At 44.0% G+C, this 27,958-nt stretch overlaps 1 protein-coding gene across 1 annotated transcript; it reads left to right on the forward strand.

The window, feature by feature from the left end:
- Positions 1 to 1,242: 1,242 nt before the first annotated feature.
- Positions 1,243 to 27,804, forward strand: CKAP2L (cytoskeleton associated protein 2 like). Its single transcript, XM_040345990.1, has 9 exons — positions 1,243 to 1,357; positions 3,558 to 3,624; positions 5,751 to 5,811; positions 11,454 to 12,526; positions 16,819 to 17,026; positions 19,044 to 19,199; positions 20,905 to 20,968; positions 21,051 to 21,237; positions 25,669 to 27,804. Exons 1-9 carry the CDS (start codon positions 1,327 to 1,329, stop codon positions 25,937 to 25,939), a joined length of 2,118 nt encoding a protein of 705 aa, XP_040201924.1. The 5' UTR covers positions 1,243 to 1,326; the 3' UTR covers positions 25,940 to 27,804.
- Positions 27,805 to 27,958: the final 154 nt, after the last annotated feature.

Consider the following 27,958-nt stretch of genomic DNA (forward strand, 5'->3'; position numbering starts at 1 on the left):
ATCCTGCTCGGCGTGGACCAGGTAAGTGGTACACACCTCGTTCCGAGGTAAGTATTTCATAATAGGCTAGTATGCGATGCATACTAGCCTATTATGCCTTTTGCATTGCAGGTTTGGGGGGAAAAAAAAAAAGTTTATGCGGTTTACAACCGCTTTAAGGTGAAAAAACATAAGGCTTTACAACCCCTTTAAGGTGAAAAAAATTCTGTCACTGACGGGTCCCCCAGTCACCTGAGCTAGTTTGTTCCCATGCCGGAGACGCACTCACCCTCTCTGCCCATTGTCTCAGCTCTTGATTGGATAGATTGGTAGCAGCGCAGCCATTGCCTCCCGCTGCTGTCAATCAAATCCAATGACGTGGGCGAAGTCCGGCATTCTGTGTCTATGGAATCAAATACAGGACCCGGGAGCGCACCCACAAGGAAACCCCCCAGGAAAGCACTTTCCTAGGTGGTTTCCCAATGTGGGGTGGAGCTGCGAGCCCTTTTGCGGGACCCCAGAAGAGGAGGATCAGGGGCACTCTGTGCAAAACTAACTGCACAGTGGAAGTAAGTATATTTGTTATTTAAAAAAAACAACAAAAACGGAGGGTTTACAACCCCTTTAAGATAAAAAGAAAAAAAAAATCTTCTGGCTTTACAATCACTTTTGGTTAATGACACCCCGCAATTGGTTTACAAAACGCGTGATTTGCAGAATCAGATCGCATGGGAGTGACCACTCTTATGATCCAGTTCTGGCGCAGACAAGAAAAAAGGGGGTCATGCACCAGTTCGGCACGAATGTGGTATAATTTGAGCCATACAAATCCACGGATCAAATCGCACCGCGTGTAATTCGCACAGATAAGTGCTGCGATTTCTGTGCGACTTACATGCGGTGTCTGAACTGCAGCAGTGTGACCCCGGGTGCAGAAGACACAAAGCATGTCTCTTCTGCATTACAAATCTGACTGTACACCCTTTTTTTTGTTCCACTTTACCTGAATATGTAAAATCTATTATTGCAGAAACACAAATACTATCCACAGTGCTAACAATCCTCCCCACACACACTGCTCTACTGATCACTGACCAATCCTCATACACGCACCGCTCTATACAACACATACACACAGCCTCCTCCACTCCTACGGTAGTCTTCAGAAGAGAAGAAACCTCCGCCCAACGAACTGCCTGACCAATCAGATTGCCTAAAGCAAAGTAAGTGTTTGTTGTCTATAAAGTTTTTCGAAAGAAGCCCTTGATGCTTTAACCTGATTGGTTGTTGGGTTTGAATGCAGGGCGGTTGGCGTGAGAAGTGCAGCGATCTGCGGAGTGAGAGAACATGGAAGCGGCAAAGACACTGAGTGCCCAGGGTGAGATATACCGGAGGGGGAGGGAGATATGCTTATATACCGAGTGCTAGCCTCGGGTACACACCTCTATGTACAACCACGTACCTCTACTACACACAGCCCTCCTATATACACACACACACACCTCTCTCTCCTATACACACAGCACAACCCTCCTATATACACACCCACCTACCTCTCCTATACACACCCACCTACCCCCTATACACATACGGCCCTCCTACACACCCACCTACCTCGACTATACACACACTCAACTATACACACAGCACTGCCCTCTTATACACACACCTACTTCTACTATACACACACCTCACCCACCCACCTACCTCTCCTATACACACACAGCCCTCCTACACACCCACCTACCTCTACTACACACACACACACACCTACCTCTACTACACACCCACCTACCTCTACTACACACACACCCACCTACCTTGACTATACACACAGCACTGCCCTCTTATACACACACCTACCTACCTCTACTATACACACACCTCACCCAACCACCTACCTCTACTATACACACAGCACACATCCACTATACACACAGCACAGCCCTCCTATACACACACCCACCTACCTCTCCTATACACACCCACCTACCTACCGCTACTACACGCACAGCCCTCCTATATACACCCACCTACCTCTCCTATACACACAGCACAGCCCTCCTATACACCTACATCTACTATACACACACCCACCTACCTCTCCTATACACACAGCACAGCTCTACTATACACACACCCACCTACCTATACACACAGCACAGCCCTCCTATACACACACCCACCTACCCCTCCTATACACTCACCCACCTACCCCTCCTATACACACACACCCCCCAGCTACCTCTCCTATAAACACAGCACAGCCCTCCTATATATCTATCTCTGGTGTGTGTACATTGGCGATCTGTGTGTATACACAAGAGGTGAATTACACGCGCACACACACACCCCTCTAAGATGCCCACCAATACACATGGTGATATAGTACTATGTATTTTAGTGTGGTGCAATATATACATATGTTTGTGTGTGTGTATATTAAAAAAATATGTTGTTAGGGGTCATGCAGTTCTGCAGCAGCTACAAATACTGCAGCTGCTGACTTAATATAAGGACACTTACTTACCTGTCCTGGGTGCCCGCGATTTCCTCACCCGGAGCTGACCTGTCCCTTGGCTCCCGGGTAGAGGCGTCGGCATCTTCAGGAAGTGGAGCTTTGCGGCCTCACAGCCTGATTCCCTACTGCGCATGCGTGAGTTGCGCTGCATCTTCTGATTGGTCCCTACTGTCTTCTGGGACCTGTGTGTCTCCCAGAGGGCAGGGGGGGGCAGACATGGTGTAGTTCACCACGCAATCTGCGGTGGGAGAAAATTCCTGGGTTAGACAGATATCTGCTTCCCCCTCCCCCTGAACATTGTAACCAACTTCCTTCTTAGGTCAAACTTCTGTGTGTAAATGCAGAAAGTTAAACCACTTAAAGTCTAAACCTTTTTCTGACACTTGTTTCTCAAGTTAAAATCAATATTTTTTTGCTAGAAATTTACATGGAACCCCCCAAACATATATTAGCAGAGACCCTAGGGAATAAAATGTCAATTCCTACAATATTTTACATCACACTGTATTTGCCCAGCGGTCTTTCAAATGCAATTTTTTGGGAAAGAATACACTTCAATTAATAAAAAAAAAAAATAAACAGTAAAGTTAGACACATTTTTTTTGTTTTAATGTGAAAGATGTTACGCCGCGAGAATCGTGATCTATCTTCTAAGCAAAAAAATCGTGATTCTCATTTTAGCTAGAATCGTGCAGCTCTAGGACAGTGTAAAAAAATTGGAGTTTAAAGCGCCCCATCCCGCTGAGCTCACGCACAGAAGCGAACGCATACGTAAGTCGCTCCCACATATGAAAACTGTGTTTAAACCACACATGTGAGGTATCGCTGCGCTCGTTAGAGCAATACTTTTAGCACTAGATCTCTTCTGTAACTCAAAACTGGTAACCTGTAGACATTTTTAAACGTCGCCTATGGGGATTTTTAAGGCTCAAAGTTTGTCGCCGTTCCACGAGCAGGCGCAATTTTGAAGCATGACATGTTGGCTATACTTTAATGTATAAAAGACTGTATGTTCCCTTTTAACATCTGCTTGTATTTATTCTGATTATATTAACAGAGGAACGTCGAAGGAAGCTGCAGGAATACCTGACAGGAAAGGGGAAACTGAAACTTGAAAATAACAAGTGAGTTTAATTTTTTTTTTTTTCTCTTTCAATACAATTTTTTTTTTTTTTTCATGGTTTTATAAAAATAATTGCAATTGTCATAATTTTCATCAAGGAAAGGAAGTACATACAATCAGGTTCTAGTGTGATTACAATCTAGAGACAGCAGCACCATATCAATGGCTTGTGTTGCGCCCTTCTTATTGTGCTATAACAATCATTTTAGGAAGTAACATGTTCAGAAGAATAAGAGAAAGAGAGATGATGATGTGGGAAAGGGGGAGATTTGCTGTGGTGGTTCTGGGTCATCCTTTGACCAGGAAACATGGACTAGTTAACCTATAGCAAAATGATGGCCGGTGGCTCTCCCATTCTGACTGGACAGCATATCCTTCAGAACGAGGCGCTCAGGGATCGGTAGTGCGGTGTGTCAGAGCTGATCACGGTAAAGAGCCTATGACATAGGCTCTTAACAATGTGATCAGCTGTGTTTTAATCACAGCGTAACTAGGAGGTTGCTGATTATCGGCATTCCTCTATTCACTGCTGACAGGGCGTGAGTAGAGGAGAGACGATAAGCGTCTCTCCTGAAGGAGGGGTCTCCACTGATAATCAGTGCAGTGAGTATCAGTACAGTGTCATCAGCGATACCCACTAGTGCCGATCAGTGCTGCCTATTAGTGCCCCTCAGCAAAGGAGAAAACGTACTTATTTACCAAAAAATAAATAGTGGCGATTAAATACCACCAAAAGAAAGCTTTGTCTCAAAAAAATTGTAAAAATGTAGTTTGGGTACAACCTTGCATGAGAGCGCAATTGTCATTCAAGGTACGACAGCGCTGAGAATCGGCCTGGGCAGGAAGGGGGTCAAAGTGCCCTGTATTGAAGTGGTTAAAGCGGTCCTCCACCCTAAAGTGGAGTCCCGCTGATCGGAACCCTCCCCCCCTCCGGTGTCACATTTGACACCTTTCAGGGGGGAGGGGGGTGCAGACACCTGTCTAAAGACAGGTATTTGCACCCACTTCCGGCCACACGCTACGGGCGAAAGACGGGCATTCCGTCACATCCCGTCTGTCGCCCGTTGTGTGCTGGGAACACTCGGCTCCCAGCACACAGCGTGTGAGCCAATCGGCGGGCGCAGCGCGACTCGCGCATGCGCCGTAGGGAACCGGGCAGTGAAGCCGCAGCGCTTCACTTCCTGGTTCCCTCACCGTGGATGGAGGGGGGAGCAGCAGGGTGACGAGCGATCGGCTCATCCTCTGCTGCGATCACCGCTGGACTCCAGGACAGGTAAGTGTCCTTATATTAAAAGTCAGCAGCTGCAGTATTTGTAGCTGCTAGCTTTTAATATATTGTTTTAGTGGCACATCCGCTTTAAAGCATTTGTTAACACAAAAAAATAAATGGATCCTGCTCCTTTTAAAGCATTTTATACAACAAAGTGCTTGTGCTGTGTAATTTGGACCCCTGTAATGGTTAAAAAAATTAATTAAAATCTGGCTGATCCTGCCAGTTTCTCCCCTCCCCTCTGTAAACGGTGCCGCCCCATCTCCCTCCTGCAGGAATAACAAATATTTGTGTATACTGTCCGTTCTGTATCTTAATGCAGTGCCTCTCTGTGTTGTTTTATTTAAAAAATAACTCCTTTACCGTATCTCAGGGCAGCTCCCGGCGATCACGTGACTGGCCATGTCTCCCCCTCCCCTCCTCGCGTCCTGCTGACGTCAGCGGGAGAATCTCAGCCCCTCCCGCTACTTCTGTCAGATGGGCAGAGAGGAGACATGGCCAGTCACATGAGCCCCGGGAGCCACCGTGAAATACGGTAAGGAGGTCTTTTAAAAAAAAAAAAAGACAGTGGGGTACTGCATTAAGATACAGAATAGATAAAGTGTTTGTTAACCCACTTTCACAAAATCACAAAGTAGAAAAGTCAAATTATCCGAAGCAAATGGTCAGTCTTGGCTGGCCATACATTTATACAATTATTTTTTTTTTTTTTTTTTTCATACAATTTTTTTATACAAGAAAAGACTAGGTTTAACTTGTCATAGAGGAATTGAAGACAAAGCAGGAAGATACATTTGTGAAAAGGTTTGCATCTGTCGTAAGTTGAGATCTTATATGTTTGTTTTTTAATTATGCAGACCCTACCTAAAGGACAGCACCAACTTACAACCCGCAAGGTGGCAGCAGCCTTCTAAACAGGTAAGCAAACAAAACTATTTTTCATACAACCCAATATTCTCAAACAGGTTGGAACGCTGTGAAAAATCTACATACAACAAGAATGTAAGGATTTGCAAATTTCAGAAAACTGATATTCAGAGTAGAAAACATATCAAAAGTTTAATCTGAGAAAATGTAACATTTTAAGAAAACAAGGTAATTCATGGCAGTAACACATCTCAAAAAAGTTGGGAAAGGGCCATGTTAAGCACAGTGTAGAACCCCCTCTTTTTTAGCAACACTCTGTAAATGTCTGGGAACTGAGGAGACCAGTTGCAGGAGTTTTGAGAGAGGAATGCTGTCCCATCCTTGCTGATATAGGATTCTAACTGCTCAACAGTCCTGGGTCATCTATGTTGTATTTTTTTGGTTTTAAGATGTGCCAAATATTTTTAAATGGGGAAAGGTCTGGGCTGCAGGCAGGCCAATTGTGCACCTGTACTCTTCAACTACAAAATCATGCTGTTGTCATGGATGCAGTATGTGGTTTAGAATTGTCCTACTGAAATATGCAAGGCCTTCCCTGAAAAAGACGTTGTCTAGATAAGACCATATGCTGCTCTAAAACCTGGATATATCTTTCAGCACTGATGGTGCCTTTCGGCCCAGAGAAGACAACATCTCTGGATCATGTTTAACTTGCATTTGCGGTGGCAATGCTTTAACTTGCATTTTTGGATGGCATGGCAAACTGTGTGTTCACAGACAGTGATTTTCTGAAATATTTCTAAACCCCTGCACCTACAGAATGATGCCTGTTTTTTTACATTGCTGTCTGAGGGCCCAGAGAATCGACAGGCATCCAATATTGCATTTCCGCTTGGTCCCTTGCACACAGATTTCTCCAGATTCTCTGAATCTTTTGATGCTATGTACTGTAGATCAGCGCTCAAAAAATCCACTCGCCATTTTGCGAGTGGATTTTGAGGGCTGACGAGGAAGGGCTGCCTGGGAGCCGGGGCGGGGGGCGAGCACCGCAATGAGCCTGTGTGTAATGGGAGTCGTCCTCCCAGTGACCACGGAGGGGGAAGAAAGAGAGAGCCGCCTAGGTGTTTAGAGCGCAGCGTGGGGAACACAGGATAACCGTTTTTATTTTAATTTCCGTGTTCCCCACCACTCGCTCTCAGATTCAGCCCCGCCCCCTGGTCCCGGGACTTTGATAGACAGATCACCGTCCAATCCTGGTGACGGGTGATCTGTCAATCAGTTTCCCGGCCAGGGGGCGGGGCTGAATATGACATTGAGTGGCGGGAACACAGCAATTAAAATGAAAACCTGTTATCCTGTGTTCCCCGCTCTGATCACCTGGGCGGCTCTCCTGTTCCTCTCCTCCCTTGCCCAGGTAGGCTGCATGTGGTGGGCACGGGCTGCATGTGGTGGGCATAGTCAGTCTGCATTGGTGGGCACGGATACAGTTGTTAATATTTATTTTTAGAACTTCTGCATAAAACATTTGTGTCATTTCATGAGATAATTTATGAGGGCGTGTTTAGGGGCAAAATTAGGGGCGGGCTGGGTGGGGCAACTGGTGGCGAGTAACCCTTGAAGCCTGGCTAGTAGCTCAGGACTTGAAATTTGTAGCCCTGCTGTAGATATGTTTAAAGTCTTTGCAATTTTACGTTGAGGAACATTATTCTAAAACTGTAAGCCAATTTTTAGACTCGGCTTTTTGCAGATTAGTGAACCTCTGTCCTTTTTTTACTTCTGAGACACCCTGACTCTCTAAGATGCTGTTTTGTTGCCATGTCCCAACTGTTTTGAGACATGTTGCTGCCATCAATTTCAAAATGACCTTTTATTTTTAAATGGTACAATTTCTCAGTTTAAACATTTGATATGTTTTCTACTGTGAATAAGAGGGTTTATGAGATTAACAAATCATTGCATTCTGTTTTATGTAGACTGTACACTTTTACTCAGTGTCCTAACTTTTTTTATTTTGGGGTTGTACTAAAATGTATATGTAATGTTTCTTTGCTCTCCGCTTAGAATGAGGCCAATAAAAAAATGAATAGCCTACTTTGGGTATGTCATAGCTAGGTTGAAAAAAAAAAAACATGTCATCAAATTCAACCAAAAAAGGGGAAAAAAAAAGAAATCGTACAATCCCATATACATAATCCTTCACCACCACAGAGCAGGGGTCTGCAACCTTTAAGACATAAAGAGCCACTTGGACCCGTTTCCGAAGGGAAAAAAAAAACTGGGAGCCGCAAAACCATTGCAACATTTAAAACAAATATAACACTGCATATATTGTTTCTTACCTTAATGATATTGTACAGTATTGCATTTGCTGGGCATGTGGAATCTTATCTGATATTGTGAATATCAGATAAGATTCCACATCCACATGCCCAGCAAATGCAATACTGTACAATATCATATTCCATATGCCCAGCAATACTGTACAATATCGCCTCCACATGCCCAGCAAATGCAATACTGTACAATATAAGATTCCACCTCCACATGGCCAGCAATACTGTACAATATCACCTCCACATCCCCAGCAAATGCTATACTGTACAATATCATATTCCACCTCCACATGCCCAGCCCCAGCCCTAGACTAGGCCGCTCAAACCCCCCCAGTCCCAGACACTTCCAATCAAGTCCACACATGCTGGTCCTCACCTGTGCTGCAGTCTGTGTCTCTCTCAACCACGTCGCAGGGCCACGGTCGGTGCTGAGCTGAGTCTCTTTGAGCCTCCTCGGGGGAGATGTCGGTGGCTGAGCTGAGAGCTCTCGTGACAGGCTGGCGGGAGACTCCAGGCACGTGCATGCGCCAGCGCCACCCGCGATCATCACAGACATGCCATCTCTGTGGCCACATGACCGGCCGTGACCGAATCTCAGGCCTGTGGCCACATGATGCCCCCGCACGCCGCGCGGTAGATGTAATTGCGGTAACGCCGCCCAAGTAATGGAAACGGCGTTACCGTGAGGGTAAGAGTAATCGGGTAGATTACTCGTTACCCTCAAAAGGTGCCGCGGCAAAGGTTCAAAAGAGCCGCATGCGGTTCCGGAGCCACGGGTTGCCGACACCTGATCCCCGAGAGGCAATCAGATTTTCCCCCGGATCAACTTTACCTATAAATGTCAGTACCCAGTTATATTCTGTACATTTAGGAAATAATCCAGCCCTTTTTAAAAGCAATCTACTGAGGTTGCCCAAACCACCTCTGGAGGGAGTCTATTCCATATTTTCATATGTCAATCTCGGATGAAACTATTGGCCTACTTGAAAGCACTAAATATTTTGAGGTGTCGCATTATGGCACTTAGAAACTGGTAGCGTATTTATCTGGGTATAGCGCGCACCCAGTTCTAGTGTCCTCCCCGCTTCTCCCACGCTGTCTCCGAGCACTGCCGCCGACATATACCGAGCGCAGTACACTCGGCCACGCTCGGCCCCTCTTGCAGGTCGTGACTGCGAGCGGAGCCGAGCATGGCCGAGTGTACCCGGGTGTACTGCGCTCGGTATATGTCGGCGGCAGCGCTCGGCGTATAATGTGCACCTACGATTTCCCCCTGTTTTTAAGGGAAAAAAAGTGCGCGTTATACGCTGATAAATACGGTAATTAAAAATTGCAGCTTATAATTAAACCAAGAGAAAGAGACAATGGAACATTTTAATGAATTTAGGCTGTAAAATTGACGTGTGTGTGTTTTTTGTTTTTTTTATCCTTTCAAGTAGAATTTTTGGCCATAAAATGTACTTACTTTCTTTTTCTGCCTGCCAAATGTGACATGCCAATTAATTTTTGCCATATCCACAAAGCATCACAGCTGTGGCATGTGTTCAACTTTTGAGCGACTGCATGCTCTTGTTTAGGTGGGTAGTTGGGAGGCAGTAAAATCATGGCTCTACTGCCTGCTTTTACTGCATCTCTGAATGAGGCCTGACCCAACTGTAGATGGGTTATTAAAGAGGTGCTACAGTATGCCCCCCCATTTTTTTTTAAATACTTAAAACACAAATACTGTAGCTGCTGACTTTTAATATAGGGACACTTACCTGTCGAGAGATCCAGCTATGTCGACACCCAAGCTGATTCTTCAATCCACTTTGGGTGCAGGCGCCAGCATTTTAAGTAAGGAAAACCGCCTTTACAGCTGGTTTCCTACTGCACATACGCGAGTCACGCTGTGCTTTGTGAATGGTCTTCTGGGACCCATGTGTGTCCCAGAAGGCTGCAGCGGGGAAGGAGGAGGGGCTGAACATGCTCGTAGATCACCGCAGCATTCTAAACCAGGAGTGGGTACCTGGATCTGAACCCCCCCCCCCCAAAGTGCCAACTGGGGAAGGGGGGAAATAAGTGGCGCTTCCCCTTTTGGGTGGAGCTCCGCTTTAATGCTCAGGAAAAGTAAATGCTGTGACGGTATTGGTACGATATCCCCGTCAAGCATTCCCTCCTCTCCATACAAGAACATCACAGGATCATCCACACATGAGTCAAGACTGATTTATTGGCAGCTTGCTGCTGGTTATAAATACAGTTTTACAAGCTAAATCCTTAATCAAGGAACAATGGGAGCTCCACCCCCTTTTCACACACTCTGGAGTTTCTCATACAGAATATAGCCAGACAATTCGAAGCCGACCTAAGACACATTTTCTTTAAATAATGACATCAGGGAAGTTAATTACAAGGTGTACAGAACACATTAGCTGGGCAGCCTGGCACCGCATAATGAAGCAATCAGAATACATAACATGAGTCACCTCTAATCACAGTAAAACAGGATTAACATCCCTTTTGAAATAAGGAGCTAGCTGCAGACGGGTCATTAACATGTCAATAGCTTGTAACACATGAATCCATTTCACCTCTAACCCACAATTTAACCAAGCAGGGAGAATTACACTGACATATCCTTCACAAATGCCTTTTTACATTTTTGTAGGGGTGTGATCCACCACTTTCTGATTTTTAGGCGAGAGATGTATGATCCCGCTCAACCTTCTTTCGACCGTTGCCTCCGTGGATATCCACGCCACACATCCCAGAAGGCAGTGTTTTAATGAGGGATGAAGTATTCTGCAAATACTTCAATGAATTTAATGAGGGATGAAGTACTTTGTTCCTTACGGTATGCGCAAGTTGCAGGTATTTGAAACCCAGCAGAGCCCTGTAGTGTGTTTACACATACATGGGGTCTCATGGTGTGTATGCACAGGAAAGATGGGGAGAAAAGCAGTCTCCTCAACCAAGAGTATCAAGATGATGGTGCTTGGACAGGGCAGCTCAAGAAGCAACTGAAGGGCAATTTGATGCTCATAAAGCATTGGCTTGATGTGTCAGATCTACATAAAATTTAATAACAAAATGGATTGAGCTGTGGGATATTTTGTTACATTTTAAATGTTTCCTGAAAAGCACTGAACTGACAAATTGAAGGCTTTGGTTATTCTCCTGTACTTGGTTTGCCATCCAAGAAACCTGTGGTAATGGCAACTATTTAAGCTTGATGTTATTTTCATAAGCTGTTTTTAATGACTTTCTGTTTAAATCTTACATCACTAATAGAATTTCTTAAAACAGAAAATCCTTTCTTAATTGCATGTTTTGTTGGCTATTTCACATATGCAATTATTTTTATTTTTTTTATATTAGGTCAGAGAGAAAAAAGATGCCCCCCCTAAAAACACCAGATTTAATTCTGAAGCAAACAAGAACAGGACTTTAAATTCTGGACTTCTTCAAAGCAGACCAACTGCAGGAAAAATAACTACCCAGCCACAAATCTTATCCAGAAAGCCTGCATTACCTAAAGACAATGTACAGAGAGGGGGACCTGTCCTTTCTGGGCAGGCAATACAGCGCAAAAATGGAACTGTCAAGGACAGATCACTTGGAAAGGAGTCCTCTCTTACAGCTCACCAAAAGGCTGAGATTGGGTTAACTGTTGTCTTGATCAAAAACCAAGATGGAGATAAAACCAGAGTTTCTGATGTGTGTTTGGTGGACAAAGCTTCTGCTTCTGAAAAAGGTGACATCAAAAGCACACAGACAAAGGATTCAGAACTACGAACCTTACATAAGCCCTCTGTAGGGATTTCTGCAAAGAAAAGCCAAGCACTGCCTTCCAAACCAAAATCTGCGTGTCTGGAGACAAATGCCCATAAGCCAACGGGTAAAACAATTCCTAGACATATCCGTATTATCTCTAGAGTAAGCCAGCATGTGTCTAACATTGGGACTCCCAATGAAAGGAGTTTTGTTATTAAATCCTCCAGAACAAATAACTTGGGGCCAGTGGCTGCACGTATGGAGCAGGCAAAATCTGCAGCTCTTAAGCCAAGCTGTGCCGCTAAACCAAATACAGCTGTAAAGACTACTACTACTTCATTAGCCACAGCACAAAAATTCTGCCCTCATCCAGTTTCTACTAACAAAACTAAGCATAGTAGTTCAGCATGCACCTCTAATAAAGTGCTTCCTGCTCAGAACCGTCACACTCTCAATAAACCAGCAGTTTGTCAAAAAAACACAAGAATGCCTGGCTCCAATAGACCAGCTCCCAGACCACAGACTGGTGGCACTAACAGGACAAAAGGCACAGGCAGCAATTCAGTAGTGACCAACCGCACTAACCAGAGCGCCACTTCTTCCAACCTACCCTGTGTGATGGCCAGTGACACCCCCAGCAAACCACAGACTCCCAAAATGACTGTAGAAGATCGTAGGTAAGTGGAAAATGTTATATTGTAAAAGTACAGTCGTGCAGAAGAGTTCCTTTCGTGTGCATGCCAATGATTGCAGAATCGCGTAAATCTTCTTGTTGCTCATTAGATCTGCATAGAATTTGTCTTTAAAATAGGCCATCGTGCAAAACTGAACCTTAGATTTTATTTTTTAATTGTGCATTGTACAAATGAGTTGCATCTGGTAATAATCATTGGTTCAGCTTGCTGCTTTTGTAGTATAAAAATAATTCATTAATGCCATACGTTGGTGTTGATACCCTTCTCCCAGTGCTGTGCCTGAGAACTACGATGCTCAGAATGCTGGGATTGCATTGTGTAGTTGCCCCCTCTGCTCCGTTCTTCTACAAAAAGCACTTGTATTCTGTTCATGGTATTCCAGGCTATGAATAAACATGGGAAAAGCCAGTTATTCATCTGCCCTCCTTATCCCCCTGTTCATTCAGAATATCTTGCTATATGAGGCAGCTACATAACACTGCTCCCTTAAAGTGGTCGTAAAGGCAGAAGTTTTTTTTTTTTATCTTGATGCCATAAGATAAACCTTCAGTGTGCAGCAGTTCCCCCTAATACTTACCTGAGCCCATCTCAATCCAGCGATATTGCAAGAGAGTCTCAGCTGCCCTCCTCCATTGGCTAAGACAACAGCGTGGTGCCATTGGCTCCTGCCTGTCAGTCAGTGAGCAAATGAGGAGAGAGGGAGGGGGAAAGGGCCGAACCGCAGCTCCGTGTCAGAATGGACACCCAGAGCAGCGGCTTGGGTGCCCTCATAGCAAGCTGCTTGCTCTGGGGGCAGGAGGGAGGGGCTAGGAAAGCAGGCTAGGGATCCGGGGCTACTCTGTGCAAAACCACTGCACAGGTTTTTATTTTTTTTTTAAATCACAAAGTCTTTAGTACTTTAAAATGGATATTAAATGGGTTAATTGCACAATAACTATCGGGAGACTTCATTGGTGGGATTATTCCACTGGTCCACTAATGGTACGTCACACTAAGTCACCGACCAGAACAAGTATACAGATTGATTATTATTTTTTTCTCTGGCCTTTTCGTTTGCATGCTTGTCTATATTGAGCATTACTAAAACCAGGCAGGGTTGGATTTAATGGCATTTTTGTATGGCAGAAAATATGTTCAAAGATGAGCAAACTGAAGGGTTTTGTTCTATAAACGATGGAAAACCGTTTAAAAAAGGGGTTGTAAACCCTCTAGGTTTTTCACTTTAATGCATTCTATGCATTAAAACTTCTGTAGTGCAGCAGCCAGAGTCCCTCTTTTACTTGCCTGAATCCGATCGTTCCAGCGACTGCCGCTGTCTTGGGTCCTTATTGGATAGATTGATAGCAGTAGGAGCCATTGGCTCTCCGAGGGGGCATTCAAGAAGAGGAGCCAGGAGCGCTGCTGAGGGACCCCAGAAAAGGAGGAAGGGCTTCTGTGTGTGTTTTTTTTTTTTTTTTTTTTTTTTTTTTTTGTGGTTTGCTATCGGCACACTGAGAATTAACAGCAAGTGTACACTGCCCTGGATGTTCCTTTGCAGAATGGGAAATATAGAGATACCTGGGGTAGTATCTGTACTTTATGTAAAAAAAATCCACCTGTGGGCGGGGCTTAAGGCGCCTTAGCGGGGACACTGCAACTGCGCTCGCTAATGCATTAACCATAGGCAGGAGCTGCGGTCATGTAAAATTCAAATTAAGGTGATACTCCAGACTTAGAAGCAGGCAAAGCACATGCACAGTTAACACTTTGTAATCGTGGCCACACTTCTTACTGTTGAGCTTGACACTAAAGCACTTCAGACACAACTTCTGTTAGAGAACACCTCTCTCTCCAGATGTGCGTTTTCAGAGACCAGTACAAGCTCTGCAGGACTGGTTCAATCGACTCAGAAATCCCATTCACCTCGCTCCCAGGGACGATGTTTTGTATGTTGCTAACATATACAGGAAATACTTCTCGATGGCTCCATGCTTGTTCTCCTCCCGGGGCCCTGCTCTTCATCTCGCTCCACGACTCCAGGCTAGGTCCCTAGGTAATGCCAATATGTGGGGAACCAGTCGCTATCAAAGGTGGCAAGCATAATGCCTCTTCTTTACCAGGGTATCCATCGCCCATGCCATCACCAGTTTGCTGGTTGGTTGCTTTAGCAAGTATGGTAGTCATTAGCAATAGGATCATCCTCATTAGTTCCCTATACTGTCTTCTCTAACCGCTTTAGTCCCATGTGGTAAGCCCTGTTCTTTTGATATTCTATGCATGCATTCCTTCAGGGACTTCAGACCAGGCAATTTAGATGAACAATAAAGATCGTTTACTGATGTAGATGCAGGTAACAAACAGTTCCCCAAAGACAATTTTTCCACACACTTTCCTATGCAAAGTTCTCTAGTTCCCCCTAACTAGTGCCTCCATGAGGAAGTCTTGCCTCAGGCAGATGGCTAGATACATAAGTCCTTCTCAAGGCAAGAGTGCTTAGAAGGCAGTAAATTCCCAAGGGGTGGCAATAACCTATAACAGACTCCAGTTAAGGTAGTGCAAGTTCATGCAAGTCCGTAGGTTCCAGGCCCCCAACAGGAAACCGACTGGGCTCCTCCAAAGGGTTGTCCAGACGGACAGCGCAATGGATACATGTTGTTAGACTTTCCCCCTAACCCCCCCCCCCCCCCCCGGAGCTAATGAGCCCCTAGGTATGACCTGTATGGGGAGGCATTCCTGAAAAGAGTGGAAAACCTGCCTGGCAATGGTATCTCTTCCTTCTCAGGAACCACCAACACAGCATATCAACCTAGGGACACAGTGGAACAATTCTACATTGTAACAAGTAGCTTTGACATATAAACATAGTTGCCCTGATTACCCAAGGGTGTCACTCAATTTCATTGTGGGCCGCATAAGCATTAAGATTGCCCTCAAAAGGGCCGGTTGTATCTGTAAGATTAAATGTCCAGCGCATCCCCCTCCCCTTACATTAGATGTCAAGAGCCACCCCGTCAACAGAAGTTGAGTCCCCCACTCTCCCTTACATCACAGTGCACCCCCCTTACCTTATGCTGCTAGCTGCTGGGAAAAGGCTGAATGCATTGCTTGAAAGCAGAAAGTAAGGGTCTGGAGAAGAGGTGCTGGGGCCACATGAAATGGCTTGGAGGGCCGGATTTGGCCCGCGGGCCTTGTGTTTGACACCTCTGCCTTAGAGCATGAACACAGTAGAAGAAAACTTTTAACGCTTTAGATTCAGGACCCTCTTGGAAGGACCTGCTTATACACCTGGTATGGTAAGTAGGTCAACTCCAGAATCGGCGCTTATTTACTATGCTCCTAAGCGCGACAAAAAAATGCCTTAAAGCATAGCTCCACTTTTAATAAAGTTGGCCCAACTTCCCTTACCTCCCTTTCCCTGTCACATGTACCCCCCTATGGACGGTACCAGCTTTTTGGAAAGCGTCAGTCTTCTTTCCTGAGCTGGTGGGCAACATTGTACTGTACAGGACTTTTCTTTGTGGACCTTAAAGGGGTTGTAAAGGTTTGTTTTTTCACCTTTGATGCATCCTATGCATTAAGGTGAAAAAACACCTGGCAATCACGGGCCCCCCCCACCCCTCGTTTTGCTTGCCTGTGCCAGTTCACCTACTCGGCCCATGCCCATCGTCTCAGCATTAATTGGATAAATTGATAGCAGCGCAGCCATTGGCTCCCGCCAATCAAATCCAATGACGCAGCCGCTGGGGGGCAGGACAGAGTCCCACACTTGGTGTCTATGGATGCCGAGTGTATGACTCGGGAGAGGGCTTCCCAGAGGGGAGTTGGCTATTGCGGAAAGGAGCCGAGAGAGCCACTTTGGGACCCCAGAACAGGTGGATCGGGGGCCACTCTGTGCAAAACAAACTGCACAGTGGAGGTAAAATAAATAAATAAAAAATAAAATAACCTTTAGTATCACTTTAACAAAGCAGCAGCCACCCTGAGTGCCTAAAATTGGCTTGTCCTTTGCATGATGTGTCTCCTTGCTCATTCAAGAGGATTGAAGCAGCTTAAGATGGTATATATTACTAGGTGATCTGAGATCAGTAGTTTGGTTATAAATTGTGATATGTGGAGCGAGAATAGTTGACCTGAACTTTATTAAAAGTAGTGAGTATATTGTTAGTGGGAGAATTGTAACGCCCACTAGTGGCTGCTTTCATATAATTGTTGAATCTGCATTGTGTGTAGAAGATACGTCGGATGTAAAACCCACACAATAGAAGAAATTTAGCAATATTCTTTTACTTTTGAAGGAGGCAACTGGAAGAATGGCTTAGGTCAAAGGGTAAGACTTACAAGCGGCCACCAATGACACTGCCACCTAAACAGCCCCCTACTGCAAAGAAAAAACAGAACCCCAACCTTTCATTGTGGGAGGGAATAGAAGAGGAGGAGGAGCTACTGCTACTGTCCAAGAAAATCGGCCAGACACTTGGCGAGTGCCTGGAACTCATTGATAAGGTAAGGGGGAGTGTGTGTGTGTGTGTGTGTGTGTGTGTGTGTGTGTGTGTGTGTGTGTGTGTGTGTATTTATATATTTCTCTGTACACTCCATAGTTAACAAACTGCTATTTGCATATTAAAAGGATTTTTTTTGTTATACCCAGATATTTTTTTCAGTCTAGTAAAAAGGAAAATGCCACAGACAAATCTTGGTGATAAGGCGTTTACAGGCTATTAATCTCTGGTGAGCAAATAGAGGTGGACTACTTCAAAAAGTTCCCCATTATGCAAACCTTGAGTCTCACACTTTGAGTGACGATGCTCGTTAATGCTACACTGTACCCATATGACATTTTTATAATATTTTTTTTCCGCACAAATAGAGCCTTCTTTTTGGTGGTATTTATTCACCACTTTTTTTTTTTGTTTTTTTTTGCTAAGTAAACAAAAAAAAAATGTTTTTCATAGGTTGTTATCCATACAGGCCTATCCTTCCGGGATAGGCCTGTATGGATTGGCAGCACTGTTGGGACTGTACTTATAATTAGGATGCTGATCATCGGTGCCCTGGTTATCAGTGTAGATGTACCTTTCGCACAAACCGATTTATAGTCTTGCAATTAGCCTGAAAAAAGGAATGCCGATAACCAGCTTGTGTTTACATGGTGATCAGCTGTGATTGGACGTGGTAGAGCCGCTGATTGGCTCTTTACACCGATCTGTGATCGGCTGTGTCCAGAGAACACCGTGATCACAGAGCGCACCACAGCGGATGATGGACGTGATCATGGGAGGACATTAAATGATGCCCTCCCAGAACTGGCCAGCCGTGCTGTAGCCATCATTTTGCTATAGTCAGCAAGTCGTTAAAGTGGCAGTAAATGACTGGAGGGAGGGAAAAAACCTGCAAGACAATGGCATAATGTACTAGTATGCGGGGTATACAACCGCTTTGATGTAATTCTACAGGCAAGATTATTTTTATTTTATTTTTACTAAATAACAAACCTTTTATACTTGCTCTGTGCAATGGTTTTTCACAGAGCAGCCCCAATCCTCCTTTTTTTTTTTGTCCCCCACCGACAGTCCTGGCTCCTCAACCCCCCGCCAAGTGCCCTCAATAGCAAGCCTCTTGCTATGGGGCACTTGAGCAGGCTCAATCTCAAGCTACACTCCTGTAAATTGGCATTGGGACCCCCTCGCTCTCTCCTCACTGGCTGTGATTAACAGTTGGCTCCCGCTGATGTGTGAGCCAATGAGCAGAGAGGCCTGCTGGATCCAGATGGGGCTCAGTTAAGCATAAGGGGGTGGAGTTGCACCTAGAAGGTTTTTAAAATTAAGTAAAATTTAGAACCACTTCAAAGCTACTCTGTCCCTGATTTTAAATGTTAAAAAGTGGAAACTGCAAAAGGTTAATGCTTGCCTGTCCCACTGCTATTTTCACCAGTCTTTGCTTTCTGACAGAGCAATGGCCTCTCCACGTCTGACCACGTTCCGGTACATTGTACCACCGCATGTGGTGTTACATGAACAAAGTACATGTGTGGGTGTGAATGGGCCGTAAACGGCCCCCACACCCAGGCACACTGCTTTTGGCATTACTTTTCATGTCAAAGTGTAGAAGAGAAAATTGGGAAGTCAGCAGGGCTTTCGGCTTATGTTGATGAAATAAAAGGCAGTTTCAGGAAGAATGGCTTACTACTGGTATATATTGTGAGTGAATGAAAAACTTTTATAGCGCTACAAATGAAAACTGAATGGCCTCAAGGCACTTGGTATCCATTTCCTTCTAATTTGGCCTTCAGAGTAGGTGGGTCTTGAGTTTTTTTTCTGAAGGCCTGGTGATTCACTTCCGTTCAGATATTGGTTGGTAATGCATTCCACAGTCGGGGTCCTTGGCCTGCAAATCTTTGTTCTCCTTTGGTCAGGTTCTCTTTTTAGCCATGCATTTCAGTGTGCGTGCAAACAGCATTTCTTTGATGAATAATGTAGTCATAGAGTTGTTTGTTAACAACTTGCTATTTTTGTTTCTAAAGGGTGTTCCATCAGAGGATATCCATGCCGTTCTGGACAAAATTCCTGAAAGGAAAAAGTTTGCTAAGTACTGGGTGTGCAAGGCAAAGCTCCTAGAAAGGGAGGGCATCACTGATGTAGTGGAGTTGTACAAGCAGGGCGTCCAGTGTGGAGCTACAGTAAGTTCTGATGAATTCTGAGAATACATGTATTCTACCTCAAATGTAAACTTGCTTGTCTCAGGTTTGTTTTGCATTTTATGCTGCTATGGCTTTGCTTTTTTAATTTGACTGTCCATGACCCGTATATCATTTTAGTACAGTATCCACAGTTGGGCCCCACACTGCAATTTTAGTCACTTTCAACCAGTAAATGTATTTTATTGGGATTTTATGTGATAGACCAACACAAAGTGGCACATACACTGATCTGTAATCGGCTGTGTCTAGAGAACACAGTGATCACAGAGCATAAACAGAAAACAGTATGGCACAACTGCAAACCTACCAAGACATGGCTGTCCACCTAAACTGACAGGCAGAGCATTAATCGGAGAAGCAGCCAAGAGGCCCATGGTAAGTCTGGAGGAGCTGCAGAGATCCACAGCTCAGGTGGGACAATCTGTCCACAGGACAACTTTGTCATGCACTCCACAAATCTGGTCTTTATGGAAGAGTGATAAGAAGAAAGCCATAGGAAGTCCCATTTGCAGTTTGTGAGAAGCCATATGGGTGACACAGAAAACATGTGGAAGAAGGTGCTCTGGTCAGATGAGACCAAAATTTAACTGTTTGGCCTAAAAGCAAAACGGTGTGTGTGTGTGTGTGACAAACGATGTACACCACCCTGAACACACCATCCCCCACGTGAAACATGGTGGTGGCAGCATCATGTTGTGGGGATGCTTTTCTTCAGCAGGGACAGGGAAGCTGGTCAGAGTTGATGGGAAGATGGATGTAGACAAATACAGGGCAATCTTAAAAGAAAACCTGTTGGAGTCTGAAAAAGACTTGAGACTGGGGCGGAGGTTCACCTTCCAGCAGGACAACGCCCCTAAACATGCAGCCAGCGCTGCAATGGAAAGGTTTAGATCAAAACATATTCATGTAATAGAATGGCCCAGTCAAAGTGCAGACTTAAATCCAATTGAGAATCTGTGGCAAGACTTGAAAATTGCTGTTCACAGATGCTCTCCATCCAATCTGACAGAGCTTGAGCTATTTTGCAAAGAAGAGGGGCAAAAATGTGACTCTCTAGATGTGCAAAGCTGGTAGAGACATGCCCAAAAAGACTTGCAGCTGTAATTGCAGAGAGAGATGGTTCTACAAAGTATTGACTCAGGGCTGAATACAAATGCACGCCACACTTTTTTCGTACTTGGAAAAAATGTGGAAAACCTTTTATCGTTTTCCTTCTACTTCACAATTATGTGGCACTTTGTGTTGGTCTATCACATAAAATACATTTATCATATTTGCCGGCGTATAAGGTCTCTGGGCGTATAAAATTACCCCCTATTTTTCAAGGGAAAACATAGCTTTGGGGCTATACTCACCGTATAAGACTACCCCCTTCCAAGGCAACGCCATTTAAAAAAAAAAAAACATGGATTCCACCACATATTCACCACTGACCTTCATGTAGACACATGGGCATACTTTACATCCGCCACAATATTTATGGCTTTTCCAACAGGTGTTCAAGTCACCTGTGCCCCCATTGCATAATGTAACATTTCAAGGACTTATTAAAAGGTAATACATATTATGTGATCAGCACTGTGTATGTTACTTGGCATGCTTTCTGTCAGCTCTATACATAGGTCTATGAGCTTATCACAAATACTGATTTAAAATGTTATTAAAATTGTATTTCATTTTGTAGCCAATTGATGAATTACGAGAAGTTGTCTTTGATATTATGAAGACTACAGGCAGGAAATCTAAAGGTAATTGCCTTCCACTTAATCTTCTTTCTGAGGATGAGTGCTATGTGTAATCCTCATTTCATGTTTCCTTTGGTGTTTGCAGTTGTTACCTTTGGACCATTGCCTATTGAGGACACTGCAGTGGACAGTGAGCAGTATGAGGAGAAGGATATATGCAGTCATGCTACACCAGTCATAAAGTCTGTGGATGACATGGAGACATCGTGTTTTGAAATGGGCATGTGTGACCAGGGCTCTGCAGTCAAATTCCAGGTTGCCTGTCTCTCCAGGTAATGGGTTCCTTTTTATATTTATCATTCATAGAATTGGCCATAGTTCTGCAACACTGGTTGACCCATTTGGTTTTTATATATATATATATATATATATATATATATATATATATATATATATATATATATATATATATATATATATGGTTGTCCCGATACCACTTTTTTAGGACCGAGTACAAGTACCGATACTTTTTTTCAAGTAGTCGCCAATACCGATACTTTTTTTAATGTCATGTGACCGTTTTCAAACCACAATACAGACCAAAGATATTTTCTTTAGAATTATGAAGAACTGGTACATCATGATGTGGGGCTGTTTTTTAGCATACGGTACTGGAAAACTACATATCATTGAAGGAGTGATCACTGTCAGTGCAGCTCATCGGTGCCAGTGCCCAAAAGTGCAGCTAGCCAGTGCCACCTATCAGTGCAGTTCAGTGCCCATTAGTGCATCAGTGCAGGGAGGCAGCTTATTAGTGCATCTCATCAGTGCCACCCAATCAATGCCAGTGCCACCTATCAGTGACATCCATTTATGAGTGCCATTCAATCAATGCCAGTGCCACCTATCAGTGCCATCCAATGGTGCCATCCAATTTGTGTTCGATGTCACAAAAAAAAAAAAAATATTCTATTTTGGTATCGGGAGTATTTGCGCGAGTACGAGTACTAGCGCAAATACTCGGTATCGGTACCGATACTGGTATCGGTATCTGGACAACCCTAATATATATATATATATATATATATATATATATATATATATATATATATATATATATATATATATATATATATATATATATATATATATAATTATAATTATAATGTGTGTGTGTGTAATTGGTTGGCTGTACTGTGTATATGATGGGCTTACCTAGACATTTTAGGCATATGTGTTAATTCTCCATTCTATTTTGGCCACATTGGAGAGTTTCTGGCCCCTCCCTCCTGTTGAGCAAACGACTTGCTATGGGGGCCCCTGAGCCGAGCCGCAGCTCCGTGTGTCCAGGGATGAAGAGGGGGGGGGGGGGGGGGGATGAAGAGGGCTGCTGTACACAGAAGGCTTTTTATCTTCATGCATAGAATGCATGAAGATAAAAAAAATGAAAAATAACCACCTGCCTTTACAACCACTTTTAAAAGAGAACTATGGGAAACAAAATAAACATTATACTCCACTAGGTGGATGCAGCATCAGTCCCCTGCTGCCTCTAAGACCGGGAACCGAGTGATCAAAGGCCGCTACATGCTCATTGCGGATGACTGTGCAGGGGGTAGGAGCAGCTGGCTCAGGCTCTCAGCGACTTGCTGAGAGCCCGTGCCAGCTATTGGTCTAGGCATCTGGGTGAGTCCCGACATTAAAGTTGGGATCCCTCCAGAGCCTGGATGGGCTGAGTGACGTCGGCTGACAGACTTTAGCCTGCGGTTGGCTTAATATGGGTCACAGGGAGTGGTCCTGTGACCTACAGCACAAGAAACCCTACTTTTTTAAAATGCCATTTATTCCTTCCAGTGCTGAACTTAGAGATGCAGAGTCGGGTAGGCTGTTTGACAAGAACTTTTTTCAGTTCTAGGTACATAGGTGTGCGCAGCCTGTTGCATTAGGGTGTGCCCCTGAAAGCTCAAAAACACGGTACCGATCTCTCACTATGTTCATTCAGAAAGGAAAGGGGCCAGTAAATGACATTACCCTTTCCCCCACTCATCCTGACATATCATCTATGAGTGCCCACTGCAGTAGCCATTGGGAGAGGAGGGAAGCCAGCCATGCTGTGGGAGGGGACACCGGGCAGCAGGGGGAATCTGCACTGCAGGGAGTGATTAGGGTGTGCCTGGGCACACCTGGCACACCCTGTGTGCACACCTATGTCTAAGTAGAAGCACTTTTCTCATTAAAAATACCTGCTTAAATCTTTCCATCCACAAAATCTTTAGCTCCTGTCCATTGCTGTTAACTGGATGGGCAGAATGCAATTTTTAGATGGGGGTGAGGCAGCACTATGTAATAAGCAGACTGCATTTTAGTGCATGGTCTGCTTTAATTGTTTATAGCAAAAATGCAGATCTCGGCTCCAACTTTTAGCATTTCAGGAAATAAAAAACAATAGTTTTAGGTAGCAGCACCCCATTTAGTGTCCTCTGGCCTTTAAAAATGTTTAATTTCCGGTGTCGGACCAGTTCTGCAAATATTCAGTCAATACTATCTTTGCATAGAGCAGTAGAGATAAAATATAAATTGGGACCTGTTTACAATAGTGTACATGTTCTCTTCTTTGCTAAATGAGCTGCTTATAATAAAACTTTACATGCTCTTGTTTTTTGCTTTTCTTTTCTCCTCGTGCTGCTCCATTGCTGCTTCTTGTACCTGCCAGGGCCTATGGGGTCCTGCTGAAGTCTCTTCTATGTGCACATTCCCATTTTAGAACTCGAATCTTAAATGCAGCCAAGAGACCACTGCCCTTGTTTCCTTTGTCAGCAAAGCTTTGGCTTCATCGGTCACCATTGTGGAGGAAGAGGAGAGGCATGGCTCTGGCTTCCTATCTAGGAACTGCGGCATAGGATTAAAGTTCTAAATAGGAGTGTGGAGACTCCAGCGGGACTCTGTAGGTCCCGGCAGGCACAGGGGGTACCCACATACCTGGAGTCACAGCACAGCTGGGTTATAATTATAAAACTCAGAGGAGAAAAATTATAAAAACAGCAAAAGCATGCACTTTCTGTTATTGGCAGCTCATTTAGCAAAACAGAATTACTTCAATGTTGCTTTAAAGCATTTACACTAATCAGTTTTGCCCAGGCAGTGAGCTGCAGAATGCTGTCCCTGTCATAAATCGGTTGATCTCCAACCTCTAAACATTGGGTTGGAGGAACACTGTAGATTTCAATGGGCTCAACAGCTAGTATGGGAAGATTGCAGTGCAGTGAGTTGTGGCTGAAAGAAACAACCTGATGTCTTGTAGGTGAATATTTTTGTGGCTTGGCGTCACACTGGTCAATGTACAGTTTTTAAATTCAATACCATTATTATGGTATTGTTGGCTTACCAAGGGAAAGTGTAGTGCATCGGTCTCCAAACTATGGCCCTCCAGTTGTTCAGGAACTACAATTCCCATCATGCCTAGTCATGTCTGTGAATGTCAGAGTTTTACAATACCTCCATGAGATGTGTAGTTCCGCAACAGCTGGAGGGCTGTAGTTTGAGGATCCTGGTGTAGTTCTTGGGGGGGGGGGGGGGGGAGACTTTCTGCAGTTTTACTTCAATACTGTAGATGGCCCAGCAGGTAAAATGTTCATATTGTGCCTTTTAATACATCAGTAGAATGAGTGAAATCCTGCTGAAAAATGTTTTATGGGTTTGTGTAGAGGAATACCCTTTTAACTAGTAGCCGACCAGCCACCGTCATTATACGGCGGCAGGTCGGCTCTCCTGGGCGAGAGCCCGTAGCTATACGTCCTATCGTATAGCCGCCACTAGGGGGCGCGCGCGCGCGCCGCCGGAGGCGCGCGCGCGCGCTCCCCGCTCGCCCCCGACTCCCGTGCGTGTGCCCGGCGGGCGCGATCGCCGCCGGGCACACGCGATCGCTCGGTACAGAGCGGGGAACGGGAGCTGTGTGTGTAAACACACAGCTCTCGTTCCTGTCAGCAGGGGAAATGCTGATTTTCTGTTCATACACTGTATGAACAGAAAATCAGTGTTTCCCCTAGTGAGGCCACCCCCCCCCCCCCACAGTAAGAACACACCCAGGCATACTTAACCCCTTCCCCGCCCCCTAGTGTTAACCCCTTCACTGCCAGTGGCATTTTTATAGTAATCTAATGCATTTTTATAGCACTGATCGCTATAAAAATGCCAATGGTCCCAAAAATGTGTCAAACATGTCCGAAGTGTCCGCCATAATGTCGCAATACCGAAAAAAAAAATCGCTGATCGCCGCCATTACTAGTAAAAAAAATATTAATAAAAATGCCATAAAAATACCCCCTATTTTGTAAACGCTATAACTTTTGCGCAAACCAATAAATAAACGCTTATTGCGATTTTTTTTACGAAAAATATGTAGAAGAATACGTATCGGCCTAAACTGAGGAAAAAAAATGTTTTTTTATATATTTTTGGGGGATATTTATTACAGCAAAAAGTAAAAAATATTCATTTTTTTCAAAATTGTCGCTCTATTTTTGTTTATAGCGCAAAAAATAAAAAACGCAGAGGTGATCAAATACCACCAAAAGAAAGCTCTATTTGTGGGAAAAAAAGGACGCCAATTTTGTTTGGGAGCCACGTCGCACGACCGCGCAATTGTCTGTTAAAGCGACGCAGTCCCGAATCGCAAAAAGTACTCTGGTCTTTAGGCAGCAATATGTTCCGGGGGGTAAGTGGTTAAACAACATTTAAAAGATGTTCATTAATTGCATTTCCAGCAAGAAGAAAAAGGATGGAGGCAGCCAGGAATGGAAGTGTCTGACTCCAGTGCGGAGGTCGCAGCGAATCCATCAGTCGGCAGTTCAGTATCCAGAAGTAGTACAGGAACATGACACTGTGGTGGCCTCTCTGGATGAGCTCCTGGACATGGCCGACACAGAGGCTTACCTGTATCTGAGGAATGAAGCTCTGCCAACGGAGGCAGACCACACCATCCTTAGTATGGTGAAGCAGGACAATTCAGAGGGTCAAAATGAAAAACCAGCATGAGATAAATAAAAGTTGTGATAATGTCAAGGTTACCCCCAACGTAATCAAATGAGCTTTATGGAGCACAGCGATCTCTGAACAAGACCTATTTTTTATGTCCACCTATAATCTGAAATGTGATCCAGCTTCAAGTAATGTAACCATACTGCAGGCTGTGTGAAAAGAAAAGGTGAAATGCCATGTATATTTACATGATAAATATGCTTCATAGGACAAATGTCAGCTGTAAACGTTTCACCTTTTTTTCACCTTTGTGTCCTAAAAGCTGGTGGCTTTATGTAACTTCACTATGTATGTGAGGAGAAAGGTCTAGTTACTTTAAACTGCATGAGATCATTTATAGCCAATTGTGTGTAGTGCACTGGGAAGTCACTACCATCTCGGAACCACAGGCAGCAGGCGCTGTGCCAGAGCATTGGCCAACAACACTCTTCCTGTCCATATTATATATGGACAGAAGACTGACTTCATTCAAATATAAGTATAGAGGCACTATGCACCTGATGAACACCGCATATATTTGGTATATGCTGTCTGTTCAGATAATGTGTATTACATTATAATGCAACGCTGTACTATAAATTAGTGATGCATCTGAACTGCAGAGCCGCTATGGTACATGCAATTTTGTTGCCACATACAGTATTAATCTCTTGTAGAAGTGTGCATGGAGCCAAGCCAGCTGTACACTTCAGTAGTGCATATATTCATATACTGTATGCATTTTAGGGTTCATAGCTAGACCCTAAATCTTTGTTGCAAATCTAGTTTACTTGTTTACAGTATTACAGCTATAAAAAGAGCTGCCCACTGTCTGATGATAAACCATATTCATGGTCAGGGTTGACCTCCTAGAAGGCCAATTTTTTATATGAATTTGAAAAGTTTAAAGAATTGCAAGCTGGACAAATCAAAGACATAGGACTTGGAGAAATGCTGCATCGGAAGTCTGCCTCCCCAGTAGGGTTTGTGTAGCATGCTATCCATCCATGGAAGCTACAGCCTACTTCAGTAAGGGACATTGCTATATATTTATATACACTTAATCTCATTTTGGAATCTAATGGTATGTTCTGTCTAAACATGTTCCATCGGTATAGGGTTTCACATATCTGATGCTTTTTGTGTGCATTGCATGTTCTATATTTCATTGCTTGGTCACTATTATAAACGTGTTCTCTGTAAGCATTTTTCAAACTAATGGCCTGAATTCCGTACATAAAGAAGCATATACTACAGGGAGATTAACATTTTGCCTTTTCCTGTAAAGCAGGGGTGCCCAGCCAGTGGCCTGTGGAGTGGTCTGACATGGCCGGCGACCTCCTGATCAGGGTGGCAAGCCCAGATTGTGGGTTGCCGACCCGCCAATGAATGAGGTCGGGGGTAGATGAGGGCACTCTGCATATGCAGAGTGAACATGGACCGGTCACCTGCCCGCTCTGCTCATTGTGGCCCCCGACCAGTTACTTAAATGGCCCTCACTCTTCAAAAGGTTTGGCACCCCTGCTGTAAAGTCTCTGTGCAAGTAGACTTTACAGAGGGGTCAGAAACAATGGGCAGAAGACCTTCTGGGAGACTCTAATTTACCATTTAGTAGAAGCCCTTTTTTTTATTTTTTTTTATTGTATCTACATAGGAACCTTTTTTTATTCAAGATATTGGAGAAACATAATTATTTATGTACTTTGCACTTAAATAATTCTTTAACTTCCTGGAGGTATTTTTGAAGATGCTTTTCAGTGTTTTAAAAGAGAGGAATTGTGTATTTTTAAATTTTATACTTTTATGTGTGAGCATATCCGAAAAGGATATTAAACCACTAACCTGATATTTTTAAATGGGACAATAAAGCTATTTTAAGTTAATATCAACGGACTCAAATTTTTATTAAAAGTTTATTGACAATTCAAAAAATTTGAACACATGTAATGCCAAAAATATAAAAATGAAAACATTCTAAAGGCATTTCTAAATTTAGACATTATATAGAAAGGAACGTTATAATTGATTATTCCGTCT

This window comes from Rana temporaria, chromosome 3 (assembly GCF_905171775.1).
Source record: "Rana temporaria chromosome 3, aRanTem1.1, whole genome shotgun sequence".
Lineage (NCBI taxonomy): Eukaryota > Metazoa > Chordata > Amphibia > Anura > Ranidae > Rana > Rana temporaria.